General features: G+C 50.0%; 7 protein-coding genes across 7 annotated transcripts; 4 read left to right on the top strand and 3 right to left on the bottom strand.

Moving 5' to 3' along the window:
* Window positions 1–1338: 1338 nt before the first annotated feature.
* AKAW2_31379A (uncharacterized protein) lies at window positions 1339–5112 on the top strand (the record flags this gene model as incomplete). The annotated part of the gene is made up of 7 exons (XM_041687998.1): window positions 1339–1358; window positions 1446–2525; window positions 2582–3295; window positions 3343–4371; window positions 4419–4689; window positions 4737–4851; window positions 4901–5112. 7 exons carry the CDS (start codon window positions 1339–1341, stop codon window positions 5110–5112), a joined length of 3441 nt encoding a protein of 1146 aa, XP_041541826.1.
* A 6278-nt stretch (window positions 5113–11390) lies between these two features.
* AKAW2_31378S (LEA domain protein) lies at window positions 11391–14805 on the bottom strand (the record flags this gene model as incomplete). Its single annotated transcript, XM_041687997.1, has 2 exons — window positions 11391–11918; window positions 11968–14805. The coding sequence occupies 2 exons, from the start codon at window positions 14803–14805 to the stop codon at window positions 11391–11393; spliced, it is 3366 nt and encodes a 1121-aa protein (XP_041541825.1).
* A 3310-nt stretch (window positions 14806–18115) lies between these two features.
* Window positions 18116–18714, bottom strand: AKAW2_31377S (uncharacterized protein; the record flags this gene model as incomplete). The annotated part of the gene is made up of 2 exons (XM_041687996.1): window positions 18116–18128; window positions 18185–18714. The coding sequence occupies 2 exons, from the start codon at window positions 18712–18714 to the stop codon at window positions 18116–18118; spliced, it is 543 nt and encodes a 180-aa protein (XP_041541824.1).
* Window positions 18715–20666: 1952 nt separating this feature from the next.
* AKAW2_31376A (arylsulfotransferase family protein) lies at window positions 20667–22254 on the top strand (the record flags this gene model as incomplete). Its single annotated transcript, XM_041687995.1, has 2 exons — window positions 20667–21494; window positions 21553–22254. The coding sequence occupies 2 exons, from the start codon at window positions 20667–20669 to the stop codon at window positions 22252–22254; spliced, it is 1530 nt and encodes a 509-aa protein (XP_041541823.1).
* A 202-nt stretch (window positions 22255–22456) lies between these two features.
* On the bottom strand, window positions 22457–25220 carry AKAW2_31375S (lysophospholipid acyltransferase family protein; the record flags this gene model as incomplete). Its single annotated transcript, XM_041687994.1, has 7 exons — window positions 22457–22628; window positions 22701–22954; window positions 23007–23318; window positions 23369–24047; window positions 24097–24352; window positions 24402–24620; window positions 24671–25220. 7 exons carry the CDS (start codon window positions 25218–25220, stop codon window positions 22457–22459), a joined length of 2442 nt encoding a protein of 813 aa, XP_041541822.1.
* A 315-nt stretch (window positions 25221–25535) lies between these two features.
* On the top strand, window positions 25536–25718 carry AKAW2_31374A (uncharacterized protein; the record flags this gene model as incomplete). The annotated part of the gene is made up of 1 exon (XM_041687993.1): window positions 25536–25718. One exon carries the CDS (start codon window positions 25536–25538, stop codon window positions 25716–25718), a length of 183 nt encoding a protein of 60 aa, XP_041541821.1.
* A 125-nt stretch (window positions 25719–25843) lies between these two features.
* PAN6 (pantoate--beta-alanine ligase PAN6) lies at window positions 25844–27027 on the top strand (the record flags this gene model as incomplete). The annotated part of the gene is made up of 2 exons (XM_041687992.1): window positions 25844–25871; window positions 25961–27027. 2 exons carry the CDS (start codon window positions 25844–25846, stop codon window positions 27025–27027), a joined length of 1095 nt encoding a protein of 364 aa, XP_041541820.1.
* Between the last annotated feature and the right edge of the window lie 379 nt (window positions 27028–27406).

Here is a 27406-nt window from a genome sequence, read left to right as displayed (position 1 = left end):
GACTTTCCTGAGACAAAATCATTAGCACTTGCTCTGCCTAGTAGTCTCAGGGTTGTTCGGCAGTGGGGAGGAGATCTAGACCGTTGAGACGACTCTGGATGAATGTGACAACGACCGCACGTGACTGGATGAATCATGCCCCAAGTCGATGAGTAATGACATCCGATCCTTTCCCTTTGTGGATCACTGAGGGTCCCTGCAGTAGTAGCTCCATGAGCTGGAGTCGTACATACTCGTGGCATCTTCCATCTTATTTCAATTACTTTTGCGTGCAGACTTCCAAAAGAGTAATAGTATCTGACATGGCTTAGACTTTGATAATTGAGTGGACGGATCGACTAAGGAGGGGGCTCTGCCACCTAAGTACTTTTTAAGCTTCCGGCCACATCCTGCTTACTCTACGAGTAAATTTCCGCCCAATGGTATACGGGAAGAGTGAAGATACCATTTACCCACACGATAGTGCTAGGAAAACTGCCGATTGTCTTTCCGCTGTGTGAGAATGGACAACCCACTGTGAGATCTTACGAGCCCAATCAAGGTCTGCCAGGGCATGTCCAGGTCTGTTCCTGCCTCAGGCAAACACGATCCGAAAGCGGCGCCGGGAAAAGTAACTCCGGACGAATCGCGGCGCGTCACGCGCAAGTCTATAGAGTTGGGTTACATCAATGACCCGTTCACCTTTGCCTTCATCCCACTCTCCTCCTACTTATTGATCTCGGCAAGGCAGTGTTTATGCATCGTCAAAACATCCTTTTTCGATAGAATCTTCTCGCTTCCACCATCAGTGGGCGGTGTTTCCCGCTGTTTTCCCTATACCTAAGCGAGGGAATCGTCGGAGCCGACGACACGGCCGTATGTGAAGCTATTCGGCCGATGTCTGTACGGCGAGCTGGGATATCTGAACCATGGAACACTCCACGGTCGTACCCGGGATTCGGCAGGGCCGGTCATGCAGAGCCTTGCGATGATCCCTTATCCGGGGTCGGGGCCATCAGCCGGCGGGGTCGCCCATCGCTACGGTGCACTAAGAAAATCGTGCACATCAAGCCCCGTGGCCTAGACCTGCATGCATACCGCTTGGCCGGCTCTCGTCAGCTCTAGCACCCTCTTTGCAAGCATCTGTTGCAAAACCGGTGGCGCCCGGACGATAAAACCTTAAAGCCTCTGACTAACTCTGCCGTGGCTAGAGATCTGGGAATATATCTGGTGCTTGTTCTTTCCGTTAATTGTACCATCCCTGGCCCTGAACAAATCTCCGCGGCCATTTGCAATGTCCTAGGCGATCATCCAAACGCTGTGGGTTCGGCAGCTCTTAGTCCCCTGCAGCTGCCCCGGATGACTGCGGAACTTCTCAGGTACGATTTCACGCTAACCATCCATCCCATCTGCATTCGCTATCGTGTCTTATAGAAGCACTGCTCACTGATCAATCATGGCAACAGGTTTTACAGCTCCCAGGCTCCGGATCAAGCCAACGGGCTGCTGCACAAAGTGTTCCCAGGCTCGATCGTCAATGGACATAACCACTCCGCAATGGCTACCCCAGCCTCAGATCCCGCATTGGTGGCTCTTGCACAGTTAGGGACCTACCGCCTAGGGTGTACTATCGCCTTTGTTTCGCTGGTCGATAACTCAGAGACGTATATTATCGCCGAAGCCACGCCGTCGGGCTCACGGTGCGGGAACAAGACATCCGTGAACGGTAATACGATAGGTATGAGCACTCTAGGTCTGGGAAAGAATGCAATCCAAGGCACCCGTTCTTCGAACATCATCAGTGATGGCCTCAGTACCATCATTCGTGATGTTAGTATGGAAGCAAATCTGGCGTCTCATCCTTTCGTGGAACGATTTCGGCCCAGGCTATACGCGGAGGTTCCATTGACAGCATCATGTGGAGAAGTAATTGGAACATATTGTGTTGTGAACAATAAGCCTTGCCATCATTTTGGTGCAGGTGAATTGGCAGAACTGCAGGATGTTGCCAACGCTGTTGCGAGTCACCTTGAGAATGTCGGGGCAATACGGCGTTATCGCCAAAACGACCGATTGCTAGGTGGGCTCATGAAGTTCGTCAAAGGCCAATCACCAACTGAGAACGACGGTTGGAAGAGCCGGAGGAAAAGTACGGCGGCGGGCAGTCTTGTATCGCCCCGTTCATCGGAAGTGCCAAATTCGCCTCGTTCATCTGAAGTCCCAGAGATCGACCGCCTCTCCGTGTCAACAACCGATATTCGCGATGTCTCACCATCTTCCACGCGACATCCACCACCACAACCTCCAGAATCCCCTTTCTTCCAGATACCAGCCTTTGGAACTAATAATTCAGTGCCAAATGGGATACATCAGCGACATGTGAGGAAAAGCTCTGATGAAACGAGCAACCTCGTCATGGGGCCAGAAAGCACTCCCATTTCTGACAAAGCTTCCATACTCTTTTCTCGTGCAAGTGGGCTACTGCAGGAATGTATGGATTTAGATGGGGTTCTCTTTGTGGACGCGTCACGCAGCAACACTCGGGGGTAAGTGTTATGATACTTCTATCAAAAGCTATCAAATGTCGCTAACGGTGACACAGTGAATCGACCGCCAGTGTCGGAGAGTGGGACAAGGAAAGTGACTCCGGGTTTTCTCTCCGCTCACCTAGTGTATCGTCCTATGGCGGCTGGTCTGAAAAGCAGTGTGAACCTCTTGGGGTAGCCTCGTCTGAGCGTGCCCTGGGAAACACCGCCAGCATGTTTAGAATTCCTTTGACAGAAGGTCTGCTACATGACATGTTCACTGCCTTTCCGCAGGGCGAAATAATTCACCCACATCTGGCTTCCGGCTGGCCAGCCCTGAGTTCGTTGCATCAGCGCAGGCAAAGTATACAAAGCAACCAGGGTGAGATCCCTCTGCGGCACTCTATCAGCACCCGATTGGCACACAATTATCCGGAGGCCAAGTCTATGATCTTTCTTCCGTTGTGGAACTGGAACAAATCTCGCTGGCTTGCAGGAACACTTGTTTGGACCTGCGATGACCAGAGGCAACTCGGCAAGGATGATCTGCACTTTCTCAGGTCCTTCGGGGATACAATTGTTTCTGGGTTCTGCCAGATAGAATGGACGGCTACAGAGAAGTCAAAGTCAGACTTGCTGGCATCAGTTAGCCATGAGCTTCGCTCCCCGTTGCATGGCATGCTTGCCAGCACAGAGCTTCTGCAAACTACGTCTTTGGACACCGCCCAACAGGACATGGTCGCCATGGTAGAAACATGCGGTCTCACGCTATTGGACACGATGAATCACCTGTAAGCTCGTCTCCTTCCGTTATATGATGTTTACTAATTCTAAGCAGGCTCGAATTCACGAAAATCAATAACCTTACCCATCTGCGCAAAAGAGGCGGTTCAAATGGTGAAGGGATGGATAATCTGTTGACCGAATTTGACTTGGACGAAATTGTGGAAGACGTGACTGATGCCTTATACGCAGGCCACCGGTCTCTCATCAAGGCTGCGAAGGTGGCCAGTCGCTACCTACCAGGTGGATCTGCCGTAGGTAACAGGCCTACTGGTGCACCACAATCGCAAACCGATGATCTGTCGGTGATCGTTCGGATTGAAGACTTGGGCTCATGGCACCTGCAGTCACTCTCTGGTGCATGGAGGCGGATCATTATGAACATCCTGGGGAATGCATTCAAATTCACGAGAACCGGCTTCATTGAAGTCTCCCTGGCGAAGAAGGTGGAAAGGTCCGGCTACACAAAGAAGACTCTAGCCCACCTGTCAATAACGGACACTGGCTGTGGGATCTCGCCAGACTTTCTGGAACACCACCTCTTCAAACCATTTGCGCAGGAGAGCATTTTGACAGAGGGTGTTGGATTGGGTCTGAGTGTAGTGAAACAGCTGGTGACATACCTGGGCGGCGAAGTGGAGGTAAAGAGTGATGTAGGGGTTGGTACGCAAATGGACGTGTACATTCCCGTGGAGTTCGTGGAAGACACCTCCGCAATGGATTGTGGTGCCCCGGGAACGCGGACAATGACCCGGGTGTCTTTGGTGGGCCTCAACGCATACGCAGACCTCAAAGAAGCACCAAGTGGTCTTTTGAGCACAGAAGCGAAGCGTAAGCTGTCGCTAAGAGGTGCACTCAGCAATGTGTTACTGAGCCAGCCTGGGTGGATGGTATCTTTCGCCGATCACCTAGACAAGGCATCCGGAGATATTGCCGTCATCGAGGAATCTACGTTAAAAGCCCTCTCGGAAAGGGGGTTCATCGACGTGAAATTTAAGGCTGTTGTGGTCATTGGCGAACAGGGCGTCACACTCCCCGGAGAATTCGCCATCAAAGGGCCTGATGTGTTCTATGTTCCCCAGCCGTAAGTCTGCCGGATGATTTTTGAAGCTGTCTGCTAATGTTGAACAGGATTGCACCTCGCAAGATTTTGCAAGCTTTACAGCGGATTACAGACTCGAACCAAGGGCTTTCATATGCGGAAAGCCCCATTTTAGGCCCCCTTTCCGGTGTCCCGGTCCGAGGCCGGAGCTTGTCTGATGCGTTTGCTATGGCGAAGGGCACGGAATCGCCACCCGTGGTTCGAGAAAACGTGTCTGAATTTGCCCCATCGCCTCCGCGAGAATCTATCAGCAAGAACCTCCACGTCTTGATTGTGGATGACAATGATATCAACCTTAAGGTATGCATAATCCATTAGCTGTCTACAATAAGCACTAACATGCCCAGATCCTCGCTACCTTCCTACGAAAGATCGGCTGCAGTTATGAAACAGCATCCAACGGCCTAGCTGCATTAGAAAAGTACAAAAGCTCTACAAAACCTTTTGACTATATCCTCATGGGTTCGTACATTACCCTTCCACTGCTTGGCATGACTTACTGATCGTGCAGATATCTCAATGCCAATTATGGACGGAATCGTCTCCTCGAGTAAGATCCGCGAATACGAAGAACAACATTCGCTCCCACGAGCGGCCATCATGGCGGTTACCGGTGTAGCCTCGAGCGAGATGCAACAGCAGGTCTTTGCAGCAGGCATTGACGACTACTTGGTGAAACCTCTTTCACTTCACGACCTGAAACGAATAATGAATATTGCATGATTTTACACATAGATTTGGACGGGTGGCGCGATATGGCGTTAACGGTTGACAGCTACCATACATTCGTTTGGCGTTAATCTCCTGGGTGTTTACGGGGAATCAAATATTTACGTGACACGGCAAGTACAGGGTGGATAAGTATAGACTCGAATAAGAGTCAGGTATCTCAAAAGTGTTCTCATATGTGGAACAGAGTATTTAAATAGATAATCAAATCAGATCAAAAATAATACATGTCTTCAAAATAACTGCCCAATAACCTAGGTTTCCAAAGTCATCTCTATTCAAGATAAACCACCGCCTCCTATAGTAGCATACCCTATGCCAGGAACCCGCAAAAGCAATCGCTCTGTTCCACATGGGCGTAGTAGTCAAAAACCATTTGAAGTTCACGTCTAGAAGGACCAGTGACTAGACAGATCAGGGAGGGCTCCGAAAATCCGAAGTGCCGCCGAGCCGCTCACTGCCACTTGATTCTGTGCTTGGTAGAGGTTTCCTCCGGTTGCAGGAGACTTTACTTCAATTATAAGGACGGAGAATCGAAGTCCAAGGGGGTGTTTACATGCGAGATGATTGCGGCTTCATATGCTAACTTGTCCTTCGTCAGCAATGAATTGATCGAAATACCCTGTCATCTCTGACTGATAGGTTTTGGACTTTCGCCACTCTTTCGAACGATCCTCTGCTGCCGTTCCCACTAGTTTGTCCTTAGGATCGGCTAACTCATCAATAGCGTCGTCGAGGTTGGTTTTTCAACGATATCTTGGGTAGGTAGAATCAATTTCGATACGGGTTGATTCAAGACGTCTCGCTTGTTCGGGGTGACAGGTGGAGGATTGTGTACTTCGGGTTTCAGATCTTCACGCCAGTCTTAAGTCATTAGCATGGATTAAATATTACAACATCAGTTAATAGCTTGCCACGATTGCTTGCAACTATGAGCCCTTCAGGTATCAAACGATCGATGGCTGAACGTAGCGGTACCAGCCAATCTAATTTGATATATGGGGTCAGTACTAGTGCCTTCGAGGAGGCCCAGAGATCTTTAGCTACAATACTAACATCCTCCGTGTTCGCCCAGGGGTGGGAAAACATTGGTATCGACGTAGTGCTTGACGTCTTAAGCACCCCAGGCTTCTGAAACATATGCCGCTATGTAGATCTGTAAGTGCATCTAATACCTCAGTTACCTTATCTGGATTGAAATCGAGGTTATGATACTCGGGAGACTTCGAATGAGTGCTCTCTCCAACAGGTCCATGCTTCCGTTTATTCCTCCGACAGGTCGTTGGGCTTTTTTCGTTTTGCCAGCCATCTTGCAATTCCTCTTAATTGGTTCTATTTGTAGGAATGCTTAGGGTATTCATGTGACGAGCTAACTAATCTTATGTCCAAGTACATGGAAGTGGTCTGTGTATCTCTCAACAGGTAGCACTACCTGTAAAGACGTATCCAACAGCAGCCATGTCGTGCTCCTAAAGCAGGTCTGTATCCATGCTTTGATGGTTTGACCTTAAGGTTCACACGCATCGACACACAAGGGAATGGTGTGAGATCCCAAGCGTCTGCCAGACCATCGGACCACTCGACCTCTTGGAAATAAAACCATATAACGTATTGTCTCCAAAATCTGGCTAATTCCGTTGTTGGCTGGATTGTATCATCGAAATTATTATTTTTCGCATGTACGACAGTTCATATCTGTCAGCCGTGTGACAATCGAGAAGAACGGGACTACATCATGCTCTTGTCCAACGGTATCTTCCCACCTCGAATGTATCCATAGGGATCCGTTACTATCACTTCTGTGCTCATAAAGTCTGGTAATCTCCTTCTCAACTACCCTCATATGGCACTCCTACCACGAACCAGGGTTCAGTGTAACAGCGAGTTGAGCTTGATAATAATGGTGGTTGACGAATATAATCATGTCTGATCACTGTAGCGGGATTCTCAACTTAGTGAGATAGTGTTGAGTAGAAGACAGCCGTGACATTTTGTGAGGAGGGTATCTGATATTTGTAGAGAACTTGACTTCCCGTAGATGCTCCAAGATAGAAAGGATCCGGGGGGGTAAGATATCCACAAGGATAGTGGAGTGAGAGAATGGATAGGATCCTGCATATACAGACTATATGAGTAAATGACGAAGAGTATGGACAAGCCAGGAAGACTAATTCTTTCGCCCGAAATTTGATCTTGTATTGCTGTCCTCAAAGTCCGCCTGGAAGATTCAGGCGGCCTCTTCATCTTCATTTCTTGGTTGCAATTGCCGGCGCTGCTCTGGGTCTTAGTGCGCTGAAAATATAGAATTAGCATGTATCGTGTCAAGTTCAGAAAATGGAGAGTGGTGATAGGTGAAAGATATTGGCTAAGATTAGATAATGTAGTAACTAGCAAAGAACAAGCAACATCCAATTGAACCAGCGATCAATGTAATCGACATATTCCTGGTCGACGGGGGCAGGCGCAGCACGAGCTCTGGCAGTAGCATACTCTGCCTGAAGGCAATCATGGAGATCAAGACCAGGAAAAGCCAATGATCAAAGTATGCGAGATGGTATAATGAGTCCTGCCTAAAGACCTTTATCACGCATTATGCATTCCATTGGTTTTATAACGGCGTGGGGCTCTGCTCGGATTGTCCTCTGTCAATGAATCCTGTTCGAGCGATAAGGGGTGATGAGGATAACCGGCTCTTTGCACTGGAGCAATATGGGCGGGGGATTGCAGTTCTTCGTCGCCGGCTTGCATCTGGGTTCGGGGATCCCCAACTCCGGGTGACGGTGCTGGTGTTTTGTGTGATCTTTGTAGTTATGGATTTCTTGCAAGATGAATATGGGAATGCGTTGGGCTATCTGAGAACTGGGATGTACATCCTTATGAATGAGAATGGCCCGAAAGCGAGGGAAGCAATATTCAGTTATCTTATCACCTCCAATCCCATCTGGCATATCTCAGACAGCAAGGTCATAGACTTCTTCTCCTGGAAAGTAGATCAATTCTGAAGCGTGAGTTTTAGGCACTCCTTTTGAAGATGATAGAACAAGGTACTGTATGTCCCATTCAAGCTTGCCAGAGCAATAGCAGAGCCGTCGCATGCCCAACAGATGAAGACGGCATTTTACGTCTCGAATTGATGTATCGAGAGTAAATCGAGGTATGTTGTCAGAGAGCAATCGTTCCGGAAATATGGAAACATAGCTCGTTCAATACAGTTGCCTAAAGATGGAGGCAGATGGCTTCTGCGAGCAGACAGAACTAGACCAAGTAGTGTAGGCCTCAAATGATGTTTTTCGTGTGAGAAGACAAACAGATCCCAACGCGCTTTGTATGTTGGAATGTTAGAACCAGCGATGCCATGACACCTTCTGTGGTCTTTAAGTCGAATGTTGAAGTCAAGTTTGCAAAACAGTCAGCTTGCTCTGGCAATGCTTCAGAGCAGATATTTTCTTCGCTATGTTGAGACAGCGCTGGCAATAATCATAAAGTTTTACTTAGAGGTGTAAGGTCCATTTCGATATGGAGGGTTTCTCTGTAAAGACAGTCGTCTCCTTAAAATGTGATTCAGCATGGATTCCTGATTGGAAGAACACATAGGCACTCTCTTTTCCTCGGTATGTCGCCTCTATATGCATAGTAACGTGTTTGCATGCAAACATCCATCTTGGGCTCTTCTGGTGCCGTGGTTAAGTCATCTCGCGCACAGCTGTACGGCTTGCATAGTTATTTGCTTTCGTACTCGGTCCATTGGTTGATCATGTCCTTTTAGAGCTCAAGATACATGGTCAGTAATGAGAGAACGCACTTCTTCATCACCTTCTTCTGCTTTGCGTATATATTCTGGGCTGTCACTGCGGGTTGATATATCGTCGATCTCCGGTAAAATTAAGAATGATCCCGACAGTGCGTATCACTTCCTGCACCCCTGTTTTCGGGGAAGTTAAACCTGACCGTGATACTAAGGCACTTGTACTTATCATTCGGCTGCAAGGGCCAACGCCGTCTCGTCCACCCTTGGGACGTGCCTTCGTGGTGTTTCGTGGCCCCAGTCTGGTCACCAAGATGATGAACGCACTAACGGTAACGAAGAGATGAAGATTATGGAACGTAGAAAGGGTTGATTCGAATGGTTCAATTGGAGTAGTAAACATTCAACTGCAAGCTTGTCTGGTTTATAGGTTGTTTTATTCACCATGTAGTATTGTTCAGAAACGGGTCTGTTGTTGCTCTTCCAGCCTTCCTCGTCGATAAAGGACACTGACCCGCCGGCTTTCTTGGACTGAACAGGACGGACATTGAATGAGAGCTATGAGCCTCTCCAGTGGTAGACATTTCTGTATTGCCTTTTCTCAATTCGAGCATTTTCGAATAGCAACATGGCCATCTGGCATCCTCCACGCATATGACTCATACCCGCGACAGATAAATAGAAAGTGTGCCTCTAACACATTTCCTTTCTGCAAGATTTCTGCTTTTAAAAGCGTCATGTATATATAGAAACGATCACTTTGGCGGGATCATTGCAGGATATTTTGTTGCAGGTGGAAAGGGACACCCTGACAGAAGTTTCAAGTGAATCATGCAACCTTACGCTATCCCGCTCCCCTGTCCATTCATATCCCTATCCCCATCATCTAATGCGCAACACTCATTCAAAGCTAGATATTAATATATTAAGTCGCTTCATTTCATTTGGTCCGCAATTTTGCCCGTGTTCTGAACGTATCTGTCATTCTGTTTGATAACGTTCAACAAAGTTATAGTGCGGGTGTTGGGAAATAGATTGGAGGTTTTCCATTAACACAGACTGTGCGCTTTGAAGCTTACCGGTCAAACCATGAGGCAGGCAATATGATCAATAGAGGAAGCACTTTCGGCTGTATATCGCAACCCCTCCATCTGAATATGAACAACGTAGATATATTGCAAGATAGCGTAAGCTGATATTGTTGAAGTAGTTATAACTTGGCTGTCAATAATACTAACCCCAGCCTCATAGTAGAAGCTTAACACCGTTAATTGGATAGATTTCCGCGTATCTGACGCTTGCATATGTCCTCCAGATATAACAAAGCGAGCGTTTGGAACCGGATACCATGACATACTCAGACTTAATGTTGATCGTAGTTTGTACTACAGCGGTGAAAGTTTCATTTCATGCCCTATAATGCGGACATTAGCAAGCTAAGTGTGAGCCGAATAGAGAGAACTTACTATACTAATTACCAAACCCAGACCGGGTTTTGCAATTGGCGCATGCTCCATCCAATTCATAGGACACAATGTGTCTCTGCATTTTTCTGGGCCCACGAATTCGTGGGACTTCAAGCGATCTCATGTATTTCGCGTCATTCAATTTTGACAAGATGACGATCACTTTATCTGTACTTATATATCCCAACAGCACTATATTGCCAAGCAGAATAGGGCAAAGGCTCCAATGGCATTTTAAAAAAAATTCCATGCGCTTCTGTAGCCACCGGATGTCAAGTTCAGTTTTGTACACATTGTAGTCCTCTTGTGCGGCACAGAGTTGCTGAATATTGGCAACAACCACGATGCCCGTTAGGCTCTTGGGTTGCATACTTTGGTAGTCGGTTCTTCATAACACGCAGGCATGCTTGTGTCATCCATTTCAGTGCTTAGCATCTTAATGGAACGTCGATGTGTCTGGGACGTTTATCTCACGAAGAATTCCGTAAACAATCATCGCGGGATTTGGTATCTGTCGGGGATGTAGAGGAAGCATGAGAAGAAAGCCTTCTTCTTGTAATTTTATTTTCTCTTCTCTGGCTCTGATGCTGACTTTGCCGCGAGTGTTGTGGTGACTGTTGGGCTTGAGTTTATGGGAGGGAACCTTGATGCATCCACAAGCGTTACAGTTTCCTCTTTGTGAGGGAAGTGGTATATGTGTGTAATATAGGTAATGTAGACATGGACCTAGTACTATCTTTGTGGCATCAAGATAGCAGGTAAATAGGGTATATGGAAGAGTTTATATAGTGCTGTAAGCCTGGGGAGTGTAGTGGAAGAAGAAGAACTGGGCGTAAGGAGGGAGGGCAGGAATATATAGTCCGTCTTTCGGAGGCAGTGCATACTAGTGGGTAAATCCCGACTATGAATGAAGATATGGAATAAAATTGACTTGAAGGTGAAGATCTGATTAATTAACTAGCTATCAACATAGTGAAAATCATTATCGTCAATCTGACATCAATGGCAAATATTGAATCAAGAGAATAATATCACAAGCAGACTTCCCTTACCCTGTTAATTTATTTCTTCTTTCCAGTCAAGCCCAGGGAATCCGTCAAGGAAGTTAATCCCAGACTGCCAAGCAATTTATCCAGTCCCAGTCCGCCCAGCAATCCATTCACAAGGGGGCCCAGACCAAGACCTTGCAACAACCGGCCGACCAGTCCGAGGACACCGTTCAATAGCAGGCCAACAGCAGTGATAATCTGACCGAGGGGCTCGCTGAGCAGTGCCCATAGAGGGTTGAGCTTCTTCTTGGCATGAGGCATGCCTGCAATCCTCTTCTTGCCGTTATCAATGGTCTTGACAACCAGATCGGTGAGCTCCTTGAGCTGCTCAGCCAAGGCGTATTCCTCTGAAGAAGCTTCGTGAGAAGCAGCACGGGCCTTGGCCGTGGCGGCAACATGACCATCCGGGTCGAGAGCGCGGATGGCACCATTGCATTCCTGCAAGATTTGGTTGCCCTCTTCAAGGAGCGGCTTCACATCCTTCACCAGCTGCTCCTCGTCAAGTTCGTCCTTTGGTGTGCGGTCTGCCTTCTCGATATGCTATCGAAGGGTTAGTGGTGTCAGGGTGATTATTAGTAACCATACGTACCTCAGAGATCATCTTGCAGACAGGACGAATACGATCCAGTGTCTGGGCAATAATACCGCTCATCTTCTTGGCCAACTGCTTGTCTTCCTCTATCTTCCGCTGAGCTTCCTGCTCCTCGGGGGAGATCTCCGGCTCCTGGGGTTCCTCCTCGGGCTCCTCGGGCTCGGGTTCGGGCTCGGGAATGTTCTCAATCAAAGTGCATTCCCCGATCTTGTTACCGTCATTGTCCACCACGTATCCGTTATCGTCGATCTCCTTGCCGATGAGAGATGGCAGGTTGCCAGAGGTCAGCTTGCCGATGAGATTACCATCAGCATCGCGCACATCACCCTCACGGTTGACCTTACGGCCCGACATCGGGTTAACATCACGCGGCTTCTCCTCGGGCTGCCAGCGCTCAGCTCGGCCGATAGTGTTACCGTTCTTGTCCAAGATGTCGCCATCCTCGTCAACCTGGCGGCCCTGGAGACGCTGCGCATCACCTTCAACAATGCGGCCAATGATCTGACCTGAGGCATCAGTGATCACGCCGTCCTTGCCGACCACGGGATTCTCAAATCCGTAGAAGGCGCCTTCGGGCTTCTGCTCCTCGGCTCCTGGGATGAGCTCAGCTGTGCCAATTACTTTGCCGTTGTCACCCCAGATCTGACCCTTGCCGTCAACCTTCCGTCCAGCAAGGCGCTTGTCACCAGAGGTAATCCGTCCGAAGACGTTACCCTGGGCATCCACAACGTTGCCAGCCTTGTTGACAGTCTTTCCTTCCAAGATCGACAGGTCTGGTGCCTCCTCCTCCGGCTCTTCTACTTCATATGGCTCTGCACGGCCCTTGACGTTGCCGTACTTGTCGATGATCTCTCCATCCTCATCAACGGCACGTCCACGCAAGGTCTTGATGTCGCCCTCAATGACCTTGCCGACGACATTGCCATCGTCATCTTCGACGAGGCCTTCCTTGTTTACAACAAGGTTTTCCAATCCAGCGAACGGGCCTTCGGCTGATTTCTCCCGCTCTTCCGGGGGAATAAGCTCAACACGTCCAATTGGCTTGGGTCCGTCCCAGATCTGGCCGTCATGGATCTCCTTGCCGGCAAGTTCCTTCACCTTGCCTTCCACGACACGGCCAATCGGGACGCCCTTTGGTCCAATCACGTAGCCGAGCTTGTTGGGAGTGAGACCTTCCAAACTGGAGAGGTCAGGGGCTTCCTCCGGCTCGGGCTTGGGCTCGTCTTCGGCCTCATAGTATTCAGCCTTGGCGATGACATTGCCGTTCTTGTCCAAGACGTCCCCATCTTCATCGACGGGACGTCCAAGGACCTTCTTAGCATCGCCTTCGCTGATCTTGCCAACGCGCTTGCCATTCTGGTCCTCCACCCAACCATCTTCAACAACGTGGAGTCCCTCCAACCCGCCAAAGGGCGGTTCATCGGGATGCTCCTCGACGGGAAGGGTTTTGGCCTTTCCAATAACGTTGCCGCGGTTGTCCCAGAACTGTCCCTTGTCATCGAGCTGGGCTCCCAGTCTAGAGATCTTCTTCGCGTCGCCCTCGATCAGTTCACCAACAGGCTTACCGGTTTCCCGATCGACGATCTTGCCCAGCTTGTTGCACTTGAGACCCTCAAGCGTAGAAAGGGGAGGCAGGTCATCCTCTGCTTCTTCAGCAGCCTCCTCGACATCTTCTTCCTTGGCTTGATCGGCGGTTGAGGTGTCCCTTTGCTCCGCATCATCGACAGCCTCACGGCTCAGCTTGCTGGCAGGTCTCTGGGAGCTGGCGACGCTCTCAGCACCTTGGCGGGCTTGGGACGCAATATCGACACGGCCAATTAAGTCACCGTCATCATCCAAGATATTTCCTTCCTTGTCGGGGGCGTATCCTGCCAAGTCCTCGGCATTGCCCTCGACCAGCTTTCCAATCGGCTTTCCTTGGTCGTCTTTGATAGCGCCAGACGCCGACACGGGACGATCGGCCAAGGCCGCAATATCGGTGATTGGTTTCGCTTCGGGAACTTCTTCAGCTGCTTCTTCAGCTTGGGATGCGATCTCTACCCGACCAATAAGGTCACCATCGTCATCGAGAATATTTCCTTCCTTGTCAGGAGCATAACCAGCCAAATCCTCGGGGTTGCCCTCAACCAGTTTGCCGATGGTGTTGCCATTATCATCCTTGATTTCCCCAGACTCTGAGACAGGGCGATCCGCCAGCTCGGCAATATTGTTGATGGTTTTTGTTGCCTGATCGGTTGTGTCTTCGGCCTGCTCCTGAACGCTGCCAACGTCATTCTGGAAGGCCTCGGTAAGGACATCGGCAACTCCGACGAGATCCCCATCCTCGTCGAGGATCTCTCCGTTGTCACCAACAGTATATCCGGTCAGATATTCGGCCTGGCCTTCTGCAAGTCGGCCAATGGCATTGCCATCTTGGTCATGGATTAGACCATCCTCGCCGACCTGCAGACCCTTCAGAACAGACAAGTCAATCTGGCCGACACCTTGGTCTTCGACGCCATTTTGCACACTCTGCGCAGTGTCCTGGGCTTTGGCTCCAAGCTCAGAGGCGGGTCTTTCGATCTGGCTTGCCGATCCGGATGCCTGGGACTGGGCATCATCTGGGACCGGAGCAGGGGAAGCGCGCTGCTCCGACTGCAGCTGCCTGACCTTACCCTTGGGGGTGGGGGTAGAGGGGGCGCTCGGCTCTTCAGCCTGGGAGGCAGATTCCTGGGCCTGAAGCTTGGGAGGGGTCTTCTTCTGGGGGGTCTGCTGGCGGATTTTGGGTGGAGTGCCTCGCTTGGAGTCGGGGCTGAGATTGAGCTTGGAGACTTTACTTGCGATAGGAGAGGCCATAGTTGATGTATTAGATGGGATAGGTTGGTTAGACGTAAAAGGATTAGAGAAAAATGCGCCGATCTTGATTGGATAGTTGTCTTAGTGTAGTAGAAGTAGCTGATTTGTTGTCGCGTTCGTCAGTCGTACAGCCTTTTGTAGTTCGTGATTCGTCAGGTAGGAAAAAGTGAGAACTAAGTAGATAGCAATTGTAAGGTTTGATCTTGATATTAAGGTCAGGTATGTGCAGAAATAAGTTATTGACTAGATGCTTACCATCAGTCCAACGCTTCAAGACCCTTTAAATGCATCTACTATGCAGCGAAGCCCACCTACGTCATTGCGCCTGGATCAAATCTGGGGTGTTATCATCCCCGTCACCGTCGAGCAGATACATGCAGGGCCTCCGTGGCGTAGGAAGCCTGTCACATCATCGCTGCAAGCAGCGCGATGGTGTGCAGGATCAGCCCATCAGATGCACGGAATCTAGAATCGATCACAAAGACAAAAAATAGAGACAAAGGAGATGAAAGTCGACCCACTGCCCCAGTTAGCGCGAAGGGCTGGATCATTCTTGCGTCAGAAGTGGATAGATCATCTCTGCTGCTTTCCTTCTCGAGGATATTAACTGGGGCATTCTATTCTTGTTCGCTGCAGAGACACCTGATATCAGGTGCTTTAGTGCAGATTAGTCAGGAACCATACCTTCGAGCCCTGACAGCTCCATAATATTCACTACGCTGGTTTCCTCACTCTCATATCCTACTGTCAATATCCCAACTTCGGGATACATCTTCAGCATCGCCCGATAAATCCAAGCACCATCACATCCCGTCAACAGTAACACAATGGTACAGAAAACAGGATATCATGTCCGCGGCCGAAAGTTTAGCTCTCAACCACGGATCGCAGGGCATCGCATTGTCGACACGCGGCCGAGCATCGGATAACGTCATCCCGTACCACCTCCAGCACTTGAAGGCGCATTGACTCCCCAGTCAATAGAATGAGATCTGACATGTAACGGCTAGGATCAGATCCAATGAGCAGACAACGTGGCTCGGTTGCGATTCAGCAATGATGGCATTGTGGGCGGATTATCCTCCGATTCGTGTCGCAGATGTGGGGAATGATCTCATCCGTGGACGGGTCAGCTTCAGGCCGGAGTTTGACGCTGTGGCTTGGTCGAAGTTCGGCTTTATGATCGTTATCTTAATATTAGGTATTATTATTGCGCATGAAGTGAATAGAAGCAAATTACAGAAACAGGAATTTGTCTCTTCTACACTCTCATCCTCATCGTGTGTTGCAAATACCTACATTTCAGCAGCTGTTTAGTACTAGCCTGTCGGAGAATTAGCATCTCCCTCTAGCACTTGATCCGGCGCTACAAGCGACTATCTGACACTATTTCCGATCTTCTACACATCAAACCTTCCACTCCACTCACCCGGAAATCCAAGTCCCGAAATATCATACCCTTTGTTCTGGATTTCGCATCATTTACTAAGATATCGTGAGAGATCTACCGTAATCGTATGTTGCGGTAAACGGTCTTAAGCTTTAGTCAATCCTGTGCACGTTTGTCATTCAGACCTGCGTTAAACAGTTGCGAATAAAGGCTAATAATAAGGCATGGACAATGAAGTACTAATCACCACCTTCCGAGCATACTACAGACCACACTCCGGGTTATCAGCCCTCGCGTGCCCCAGCTATGCGCTTGGATCAGTAAGTTCTTAAAAAATATATTTTTGCCTAAGCCAACCTGCACATAGTGGTGGCCTATCGGTGTACTCGAGTGCACCCGTGAGCCTCTCGATAATGCACGCCACTATTAGGTATTATTTAGGGCAGTAGAGAAATTGCAGGTCATCTCTACCGATTAGAGTTCGTTGTCCGCGTGTCTGGTTGCAGAGAGTCGGCCAGAAGCTGAAAGGCCGCGGCACCGCGGACATCAGTTATATGTACATACGGATCCCTTCTCCAATGATGAGCATGCAGAAGAGAAGACCTCCTGCCCTAGTCAGGGATAATCCATTCTCGAGGCTATGTATCTTCGAATCATCTGAGTGTATAGTATGATGGGTTTGTCAAGTTATTAGCGTTGTTGATGTCCACGAGTTACTTTGAGGGAGACTAGACCTGAGCTTTAGTTACCTTTTACCACAGGAGAGGATATGCGATACTCTTGCCTTTTCGTACATTCAAAATAGTATTTCCTGGGTATACCCACTAAACGGAGACTCTATGTTCCACGCTTAGATGAAGTTTGTCCCCATCCCAGTGCAGCCAGGAGTATACAATGGTATAACATGTACAGATTACCAGTTCGGCTCATTTGAAACAGTCCACCCCGAATAGAAATTCAATGAATTAAACCTATGGACCGATCAATCACAATAAGGTACAATCACAATAGCAAACTCTAAACTCTCCTGATCTATTCATACAATGTATTCATCCATCCAGCCACACTTGCGCGGACTGACGTAATAGTCGTTGATCGGGTGGCGTATGCGACGATGACTGGCCACGCTAGCGGGTGGGATATTAATCTATCTTTAATTAATTTTCCAGGGCATTATCCGGTCACTTCAAGATTTGGGGTTTTATGTGGATGTCCTGTTTGAGAAAGTGATCTGCATGTATTATGCTTCTGTTATATGTCCATAGTGGTAAGGCTGTTCAGGGGAGATTTTTCTGGATTCTGCGACGAGTTAATGGAATGAGGAAATAGTATATGACTTTCACTAGTTAAATGGGCCCTCTAATTATTTATGAATGAAAAAGGCCCTGACTTGTCGGTTTTGGTGATGGTAGTGGGGCTTTGTTGATGTGGTTTTGGTCATGTCGACTACTGATCTTTCTCTATTTATAGTGCACTTGGATACAGTACCCCTTTCGTAATCAAGCATCCATATGATAGCTCATATACAATCTTAGTTATTCCAATTGGGGATGTTGTAGTTGCACACAACGCCGGGAACACGGTCTTTTTGAACCCATTACGCATTCGGTCGATGGCAGCTCAATCAGGTATAAAGTATAACAGGTGATAATTCTTCACATTGACTTTGTAATGCATCGTTTTTACTTTGTTTCATATATCACATTTTGGTACAATCTGGGAGTGAGTGATACAGTGGCCCGTCTTCTAGCCATAACCGAGTCCGACACAATACATGCACATCCATCAACAACTCACCTAACAATCCATATTCAATGTATGCTAACTCCATACCGGGTTGAAGTTGGCAAAGCACGGACAACAATGGGTCTTTTATGCAGGAAGTAATGCCTGGCCGGTAGACCCCTTCACTAACAACACTCATTTCGTGGCCCTGGACGAGTATCAACATGATCACACTGGATACAGATGAGGAAGTCTTCAACTCACCGCTTATCTGCCTTCCTCAGCTCCTGCAGTATTCGATCATATTTCTCAAACTGACTTCCGGGGATTTTCTTGATGATCACCTCCTTATGCTTTCTTGTCCATCCCCTCCCGCTTGGGCCCGGTCTCGTAGCACCATGCACCGCCCCTCCGATCATCGGATCAAGGAAACGACTGACTTCCCTATTGCCTGGGCTGACGAACAAAGGGTCATCTAGTTCACCATCGAGTTCGCACTCTTCCTCGCAGGCGAGAACCTCAAGGTCCGGGTCGGTGATAGTGGGATCGTACGAAGACCAGTGATGAGCTGCTTCGTCGTCGGTGCCCGACTTGGTATTCTCGTTATGCTCAGGTCGGAGTAGATGCCGGTCCAGATCGGACTCGAGATGTCTTTCTTTGTGGATGGTTTGGGAAGTCACAAGGCAGCGATGCTGGTAGGAAGATACCGATGGGTGGCACAGCTGACCAGCTCTTGTGGTTATAGGTATAAATGGATGGGATCTGGTGCTGAGGAGTTTCGTATTTCGCAACATGCTTAGCGCACCCTTAGTTATAGTAATATGTGCTGTGAATTGAATTTGGTTAATCTGATCTCGATCGGAGCGATAGTTCAATTGATGCAGAAGTGGTGATGGGAATGGCGGGGAAGATGCAGGGGGGATGCCAGTTGGGGGAGCCGCTTGGACCGTCCGCTTCTGACGTCAGGACTTGCCCTGCTAACAATGGCCTTTGTGAGGAGTACCATTGGTCAGACAGCTCGGATGTATACCTGGGAATCAGGTTCCATGTAACTCAATTCATGTATTAACCTCGGAGGCAGGCTGGTTTGTCTAGCTTGTCTCTATTGGAATATACCCCTACATGTTATTCTTTCCCACGCGGACATATGAATCTGCGATCTGGTAGATCGAAGCAGTCTTGACAAGAGTTATGGTCTCACTTGCTATGAGCATAGGTTTGGATGTGAGAAGAAAAAGAATGAAAATCAAACGAGGAAACTGCAGCAATATCGGCTGCATTAGACGCTGGACGATATCTTAGTCTCAGGACATTATGAGCACCACTACAGCCCAGTTCGAGGAGTGGTAATGAAGATTAGGGCATCTCGGATATTTAGGACTTGGGTATTTAGCTTGTTGAAAGGAATACGGAGCAGGACTGAATGCATACATAGACATTCATACCTCGAGCATAAGTATCAACGCAATATTATATTGCGACATAAGACGATGCGATGGCGAAATGTCTTTGCGTGTGTCAGGTGATTAAGAATCATCTTTTATAGAAGCTCTCCTCCTTCTTTCTCATCGATGTGACAGGATGTGGTCAAAACAGCCTCTCCCACAGGCTCCCAAGTTCTGATTATTCTACAGGCTTTCTGAGCTAGCAGTTGACATGCTAAGCGACATGAATGATGACAACAGATAATTAGGTCGACATTTAGAGATATGACACGGTGTTGGACCAGGTGTCTCGGAACTTCTCAACGTTGGGTTGCATCCTGTCTCCTGTCTTCTTACCCTGAGCGTGCCGCAATTTTTGGTATGCCTGGCTTTCCACCAGTTGTCCACTTCCTGCAAACAACATCGTGAGCTCCTCTGAATTACTAGATTGTGAAAGACACTGTGCTAACAGGTGTTTAGACCTGGCTTCAGTCTGCGCTAGAAGAGTACCCCTCATTCTACCGATGCCTAGCTGCTCAACAACAGCAGAATGTCACCTGAACACTGCTCGGCAATTCCGTCGGCTGTTCCCCAAGCCCTGTCCATATATGCCGCGCTCTAAGCGTGGAGTTATACTAGGCTGCGGCCGGTAGCGAGCGAATGCCCTGCAGCAGCAGCACGATCAAGACCCGAGTCCCCACACGCCACCCCACAGCATTCCGGGGAGATGGGGCCCTAGTATCGCATCAGGAACGATTCCCCTCGGTTTTCAGTAGAACTCGGGCTCTCCGCATCTTATCTTCGCTTAAGCGACCCTGTCGACTTGTCGATCTAGCACGAACCCCCACAATTTCATCGCTTGCTATTACGTTCCGGAACTTCTCCGCATTCGGATATCCCATCATCCAATCCCATAGACAGATGGCACCTCCACTGACTCACTTCGATTTCCCAATAGCTCATAGATATCTGCTACTAGACACATTCAGAAAGGGCATGTTCGGCGAGGTCCATCTCACCCACCGCAGAGGCCATTGCCGAGGATACGCTCGGACTTCTCAAGTTGGGCTCACAACATAGACTACATTCTTTAGCTGGGAGAACGGCAATGTTCACTTTCCGAATCGTTATGCCACAGGGCTCTTCATCCTCTTACCCCGCTGGTGCCCACTGCTTCGTGATGGGATTGCCGATATAATGGCCGAAACTGCATATTATGATATCACATACGAGGACGCTCAGCGAGCTATAAATAATGCCAATTCCTCTGCCACAGCTCCTTGGATACTAAGCCTGTTTCAAGGAATCACAGAACACTCAGAATGCGCCAATTCAGCAGCTACAATGCTGCAAATCTCCTCACTCTCTTCCTCGGCGCAAAAGCTGCCGCAGAGTCCACCTGGCCCCAGCAGACCTTCCGCAGTACCTCTATCCAAGCACCATATCTGAACGTCACCAAGAATGGCAAGACAGAACTAGGAAACCTCTTCTTCTCTCCATCCTCCTCGAGCATGGAATGGAGCTACCCAGCCATATACTCCGACGACGGTCAGCTTGTATGGCAAGGCCCCAATGCCAACACCTCCGCCTACCAGCCCCAAATGCTAGACGGCGAACCCGTCCTCGCCCACTGGCAGGGCGCCAACTACCTAGGCTATGGCTTTGGAGCAATCAGCATCCTTAACGCCTCCTACCAGGAGATCCACCGCATAACACTCCCCGGGACTGATGACCAACACTTCGTCACCACCGCCGACCCGGAAACCTTCCCCTCCTACATCGACATCCACGAGAGCCAGATCACCTCAGACGGCACAATCCTCGTAACAGCCGTGAACGTCACCCAATGCGACCTCTCCCCCATCGGCGGCCCCAAAGACGGCTGGGTCCAAGACGGGCTCTTCTACGAAATCGACATCAAGACCAACAAAGTCCTCTTCCGCTGGAGCACAGTCGAACACCTGTCCGAAATTCCCTTAACAAACACCGAACTCCCCCTCCTAGGATCCGGCACCAGCAAGTCCGATCCCTACGAATATCCGCACCTCAACTCGGTAGCCAAATACGGCGACTCCTACCTCCTCTCCTCCCGCTTCATGTGCAGCATCTTCCTCCTCGACAAACACGGCAACGTAACCTGGCACCTTCACGTACGTCCCTCCCCCCATCACCACACCCACTAACACACCCACTAACAAACCACCACAGGGCCAAAAAGGCGCCTCCTTCACCCTCCTCCCCGGCAGCAGCTTCTGCTACCAACACGACCCACGCTTCATCAACTACTCCCCGAACGCAACATCCCTAACACTACACCTACACAACAACGAAAACGCCAACGTTTTCACCTCCCCCACAACCATCACCACAGGCCTAACTCTCACCCTCGACATGCAAAACCATACCGCAACCGCCGTCCGCAAGCTCTGGAACCCCGACGCCCCCCTCTTCGCCGTAAGCCAGGGCGGCTTCCAGCCACTTCCGAACGGACACGTGCTGCTCCAGCACGGCGCGATGCCGGTGATTGAGGAATACGATGAGAACGGGGCATTGGTGATGACCGCGCGGTTTGGGTTCGATGAGTCGACGCAGTCGTATCGGGGATATCGGTTCCGCGAGTGGGTTGGGAAACCGACGACGAGGCCGGAGGCAGTGGCGTGTCGGGAAGGGGGCAGTGTGGTGGTTTATGTGAGTTGGAATGGGGCGACGGATGTGAGGGGGTGGAAGGTGCGGATGGGGAGTGAGTTGGGGGTTGTGGGGGATGTGAGGGAGAAGAATGGGTTTGAGACGAGGATTGTGTTGGATGGGGTGGTGGGGAAGGATGGGGAGAAGGTGGTTGTGCAGGCTGTTGGGGGGGTCGGGGATGGTGTGCAGTCCGGGGTTGTTAAGGTGGGTGAGGGGTGTTCATAGTATGCTTACTTACTACTAGTCGGTTGTATATAGCTAGAGTAAGGTATATATCGTGATTGAGTTATTTCATTATGCGAATTAATGCTTGGTGAGTAGGCTATAATAATATCAACGGTAGTCCTCACATGCAAGGCTTTAAATATACAAAAGGGTATTAAACGCTACGCTACGCTTCGTCTCATGTGCCTGCCACATAATCCATCTACAGCTTCGAAGTAGGCGTAATGGCCTTCCTCCTCATCTGCCGTATGGAGACATCAACCTCCTCCGCCGCAGCGGGACTAGGGCTTGCGTCCTCGAATAACTTGCGGCCCACAACGTCCGACATGTGCAGAACCCGCGACGAGACTGTTGCGCCGTCACGGCGGTTTTTGCTTCGGAATGTCAGTATACCAGACCAACGGACTCAATCAATAACAAGGAAGAAAAATTATGAGTCAACTCACCCCTCACGTCTGGACTGTGCAATCAGCTCAGTAAAGTCCCAAAGACGACCACGAGGAAGAAGCTTTCCCGTGGTTGGATCCCGCTCGGGCGTCCATTCGGGGGCTAGCTTCATCGTGGATATCTTCGATCCTTTGCTTTTGGCGACTTGGATGATGCCTTCCTCTGCGAAGCGTTGGTAGGAGTTTCGGAGAGTCTCCTTGTTGACGGCTTCGAAGTAGGAGAGGTCGCCTTGGTGGTAAAGTGTTTTGCCAAGCTAGATTATGTGTTAGTATTTACTGGAAATCATTGGTGATGATTTGAATTACCAGTTGGGCGCTGTTTTGAGCCTTGTTCAAATCGATCCAGACATCTTCAGCGCCGTTGAGAGGGGGCGTCAGTCCGAGGAGAGAGACGGAGCCGAGCCAGGAGGCTTCAATGAATGGCCAGACTAGGAAGCAGTAGAAGTCGTAGTTCTCGCGGCCACATTGCCGTTCTGCGTCGCTGAGCTCCACGAATTGTGGCGCGCCGGCGGCGTCTCGGCTCACGGTGATTATGTTGTCTCTTTCGAGCCCACGCAGAGTCTTTTCCATGTTTGTTGTCAGGCCCTCCGGTGGGAAAATGAATTCGCCACGGAAAAGCTAGTTTGGTTAGCAGGGGTTGCCCAGGGTATAATGATTTTGTGACTCACTTGAGACAGGAACGAGACCTGGTTTAGGAGGTCTTGGTAGGATATGCGCTGATAAGACGGCCCGCCGCCTTGCTTAATTCTCGTATACATTCCCGCAGACACCAGCGCCTCCGTGATGAACAAGTGGATGGTCATGTTGCGATAGAATGAAAGCTGGAAACGATCCACGGCGTAGTAAGTCGGTTCGACCAGTCCGCTCACCTCGCCCACAAGCTGCGGCCCCAAGACCTCTAGCGCACGGTCGACAACAACATCCGTTGGGTAACGATAGAAGTGAGCGACCCGTCCGCCCTTTGCTCGAACACGTTCACACAGCCATTCGACGCGCCGGACCATCTCACCTTTGCCGACGCCTCGACCGCGAAGCGTGAGAAGGACAGTGCCAACCAAAGCTGTAGGCATCATTACAGAAACATCGTTGATGTCAGACAAGACCCTGTAACCCAAAGATCTCAATACCCGACCTCTATCAGCATAGTTCAGCTGCGGGCCATCCTTTGCGACAATCTGTTCCGGCATTCGTGTCAATTGCTGGTTGATGAACTCTCTCAAGCTCCATGGTTCGTGAAATCGAACATCAACCCGACCGAGCTTGAGAGAAAGGACAGAGGATGAAGATAAGAAATCAGCCAGGTTTTCCTTTCTCTTCGGTTGACCAAGCAGTTCGCTGATGTAGGACCTAAACGTATGGTTAGAATTCAGTAGTCATTTATCAGGAGAGCACATACTCAGTCTCAATCACTTTATCATACTGTGTGCTGACAGGGCAAATGATGGTGTCCTCTACGCGACCGGAAAGAACACTGTCCAAGATAAAGCTAAGAATGCCAAATTTGGGTGAAAGAAGCTTTCCAGTCCTCGAACGACCACCTTCGATGAAACATTCAAAGTTGAACCCTTGCTGCAGCAGGGTATCAATATAAGCCTGTACAACGGTGTTATATAGCGGATCGTTTCCAAAGCTCCTCCGAATCCACATCGCGCCTAGGCAAGTCAGCAAGCGCATTAGGTTCTGAGGCGTGTCAAGCCATACCTGCATGCTGGAGAAAAGGGCCCAGCATCGGGATATTAAGATTCTCTCCCGCCACTACGACCGGAAGCCCAATTCCAAGGCGATAGCAGATAAGCTGGAGCGACACATAGTCGACATGCGATTTGTGACACGGCAAAAAGACAATGGATTGCTTCTTGGCAGCTGCCTCTTGCGCGAAAGATCTCAGCCGGAGGACTTCTTCGCTAGACACGTGTATTCCTGAGACTTTCGTTAACAGGGTGCCTTCAACACGTCGGATACCCTCCTACCTTGATGGTAAGCGCGCGTCAGGAGCTGCGTGCAGAGATAGTACGCCCCGCGGATGAACCTCTTGCTTTCCATCTTGCAGATCATGTTATCTAGCATAGAATCTACCACCTCCTTCAGATTACTTTGTATCTCATTCCGACGGTGTATCCGTTTCTGCTCCAGGGGTCCTGGTGTCACATCCAACAATCCATCCTTCTCCTCCACTGTTAACCGTGCCTCCGCCAGCTCCTTCACCTTCCCTTGCAACAGGGGACTTGCAAGAATCCGGGACTTCATTCGATCCGTAAAACCAGAATAGAATATGGGTTGTCCGATCACATCATCGTAGGCGCGCCAACCTGTTCCTGACATGTACAAGCTCACTTCTCGTAGGAAATCGAAAGGGTTCTCGCGAAACCTCGCCATATGGCGGACGAGGTTGCGTTCGGTGATCTGTTCATCTTGAGGTTCCAGCCCTCCAGTAACTCCACTGGGATGAATTGTGACTTTGTTTCCCACGATCTCGAGATCCGGTGCGGAGTCGCCGACCGGGGACTTATCGGAAGGCATAGCGTCTCGGGCGGGGAGAGGGGAGGGAACGTTCACTTGAGAGCTCTGTGGTTTGAATAAGCAGGTCGATAGATCTCAGCGGTCATAGACTGCTGGGATGGAGTCGAGCGACATCAAGAGAGAGGGAGAGCAAAAATAGGCATTGTCATGATCGACCAGCTCCTGGTTCCTGAGAAGGCAAGCGAGTGTCCCAACCAGGCGAAGATCCCCGGCTTCTTCCCCAGAAATGCCTCGGGACGATTCGTGCTGCCGCCGCTCACGTGAGTCCCAACGGCCTTGCGCCCCGTGCAACCGTACGCTAGGCTGGATTGGGCAATGGCACTGGACGTCCAGGAACTTCAGTTCACCGAAAGCTTGAGGGATGAGCGCAACGCGGCAGCTCGGAGCACGCTTTTCATGCCCAAATTATCACACCACCAAGCATGCCGTCTCGGTTACATTGGCTTCACCCGGGCTGAGCATCGTCGCAGACACCAACAGCTGCGGTCTCCCTCCTAAAGACCATCACTCTGGCTAATTGGGCCTGAGCTGTGCGACCTGCTCCACTGCGGGACTCTTAAGAAGGCACCTGCGGTACAATTGACAGGGCCCTTCGTTGCAACCTCCCAGAACTCGCATTCACCATGTTCGGCTGGACACGGCGCTTCTCCAGTATGGGCCCCCCCTGAACGCACAATCATTTATCCCCTGCTGCTGCTGAATGACACCTGCTAACTATCCCCTCTCACTCATTCTCACAGCCGCCACATCTTTCCTCAAAACCACCACAATGGCCGTTTCTTCCCGCCAGCAGCACACTTTCCAAGTCTTCCGCGATGTGCCCCCACTTCGCAAGCTGCGTCGAGAGCTCCTCCTCTCCAACCGGACCGTCGGTCTCGTCCCGACCATGGGTGCTCTCCACGAAGGCCATCTCTCCCTCATCCGACAAGCCGCGGCCGAGAACACCGACGTCTTCGTCAGCATCTACGTCAATCCGACACAGTTCGGTGTAACGGAAGACCTCTCCAGCTACCCGCGCACCTGGGACAGTGATGTTGCGAAGCTTGAGGAATTGAATGCGGAGCTGGCCCGCCAGAACACCAACAGCGGTCGCATCACCGCCATTCTGGCGCCCACCTCCAAGGTCATGTACCCGACGCTGCCGCCTTCTTCCGAGGTCGACGGCGACGGTTCCTTCGTGACCATCACCCCTCTCTCCCGGAAACTGGAGGGAGCTTCTCGGCCAGTTTTCTTCCGTGGAGTTGCGACTGTCTGCATGAAGCTGTTCAACATTGTCCATGCCGACCGGGCTTACTTTGGTCAGAAGGACGTGCAGCAAACGGTGGTCATCAAGCGTCTCGTGAAGGACTTCTACATCGACACGGAGATCAAGATCGGGGATACTGTTCGTGAACACGATGGCTTGGCAATGAGTTCGAGGAACGTTTACCTTGGCAAGAGAAGACGGGCAGTGGGTCTGGTCCTTTACGAAGCCATGAAGGCGGCGGAGAATGCCTACAACGCTGGCAAGGTCAACCGCAGTGAAATCCTTGACGCAGCGAACAGCGTCACTGAACGGGTTCTGTCTGAGCAGAAGGCCTTGGCGCCCACGGAGAGGGCTCTGTATGAGGTTGACTACATCTCTCTGGCTGATCCGGATACTCTGGACGAGCTGGAAGTTGTTGACCCCGCTAAGGGCGCCATTCTGAGTGGCGCGGTGAAGATGGCTCCGCTGGAGGAGGCGAAGCCGGGCGAGGACTGCGGCCTCGGTGATGGCCAAGTTCCTGTGCGTTTGATCGACAACTTGATCTTCAAGCCGCGGGTTTAAAAAGAAAAGCTCGTTCTGTCTGTCCATTGCCCGATCCATTCAAAAGCAAGTGTCATATACCCGACGTCATTTACCTAGAACTTAACAGCGTATATAGAGTACTTAAAAGTCTATACCTTCACATAAATTAAGATAAACCATACACACTACTCCAGACCACCTAAATAACCCCATAACAACCCCCTCTACAATATCCAGCTATCACCCAAAAACAGAAAATAGGGCAAGATCGCAGGGTTTCGGAAGCACCCCGGCCCGAGAAAATTTCCCTCTGGAGTAAAGTAAAGTTTCTTCCCGGATCGATCCAGTACTAGAACCTCCCCCAGCAAACAACAAAAAAGGAAGAAGAAAAAAGGAAAAAGAAAGGCAGGCAGGCACC

This window comes from Aspergillus luchuensis, chromosome 3, assembly GCF_016861625.1.
Source record: "Aspergillus luchuensis IFO 4308 DNA, chromosome 3, nearly complete sequence".
Taxonomy (NCBI): Eukaryota; Fungi; Ascomycota; class Eurotiomycetes; order Eurotiales; family Aspergillaceae; genus Aspergillus; species Aspergillus luchuensis.
This window is presented reverse-complemented; position numbering and strand designations above follow the sequence as displayed.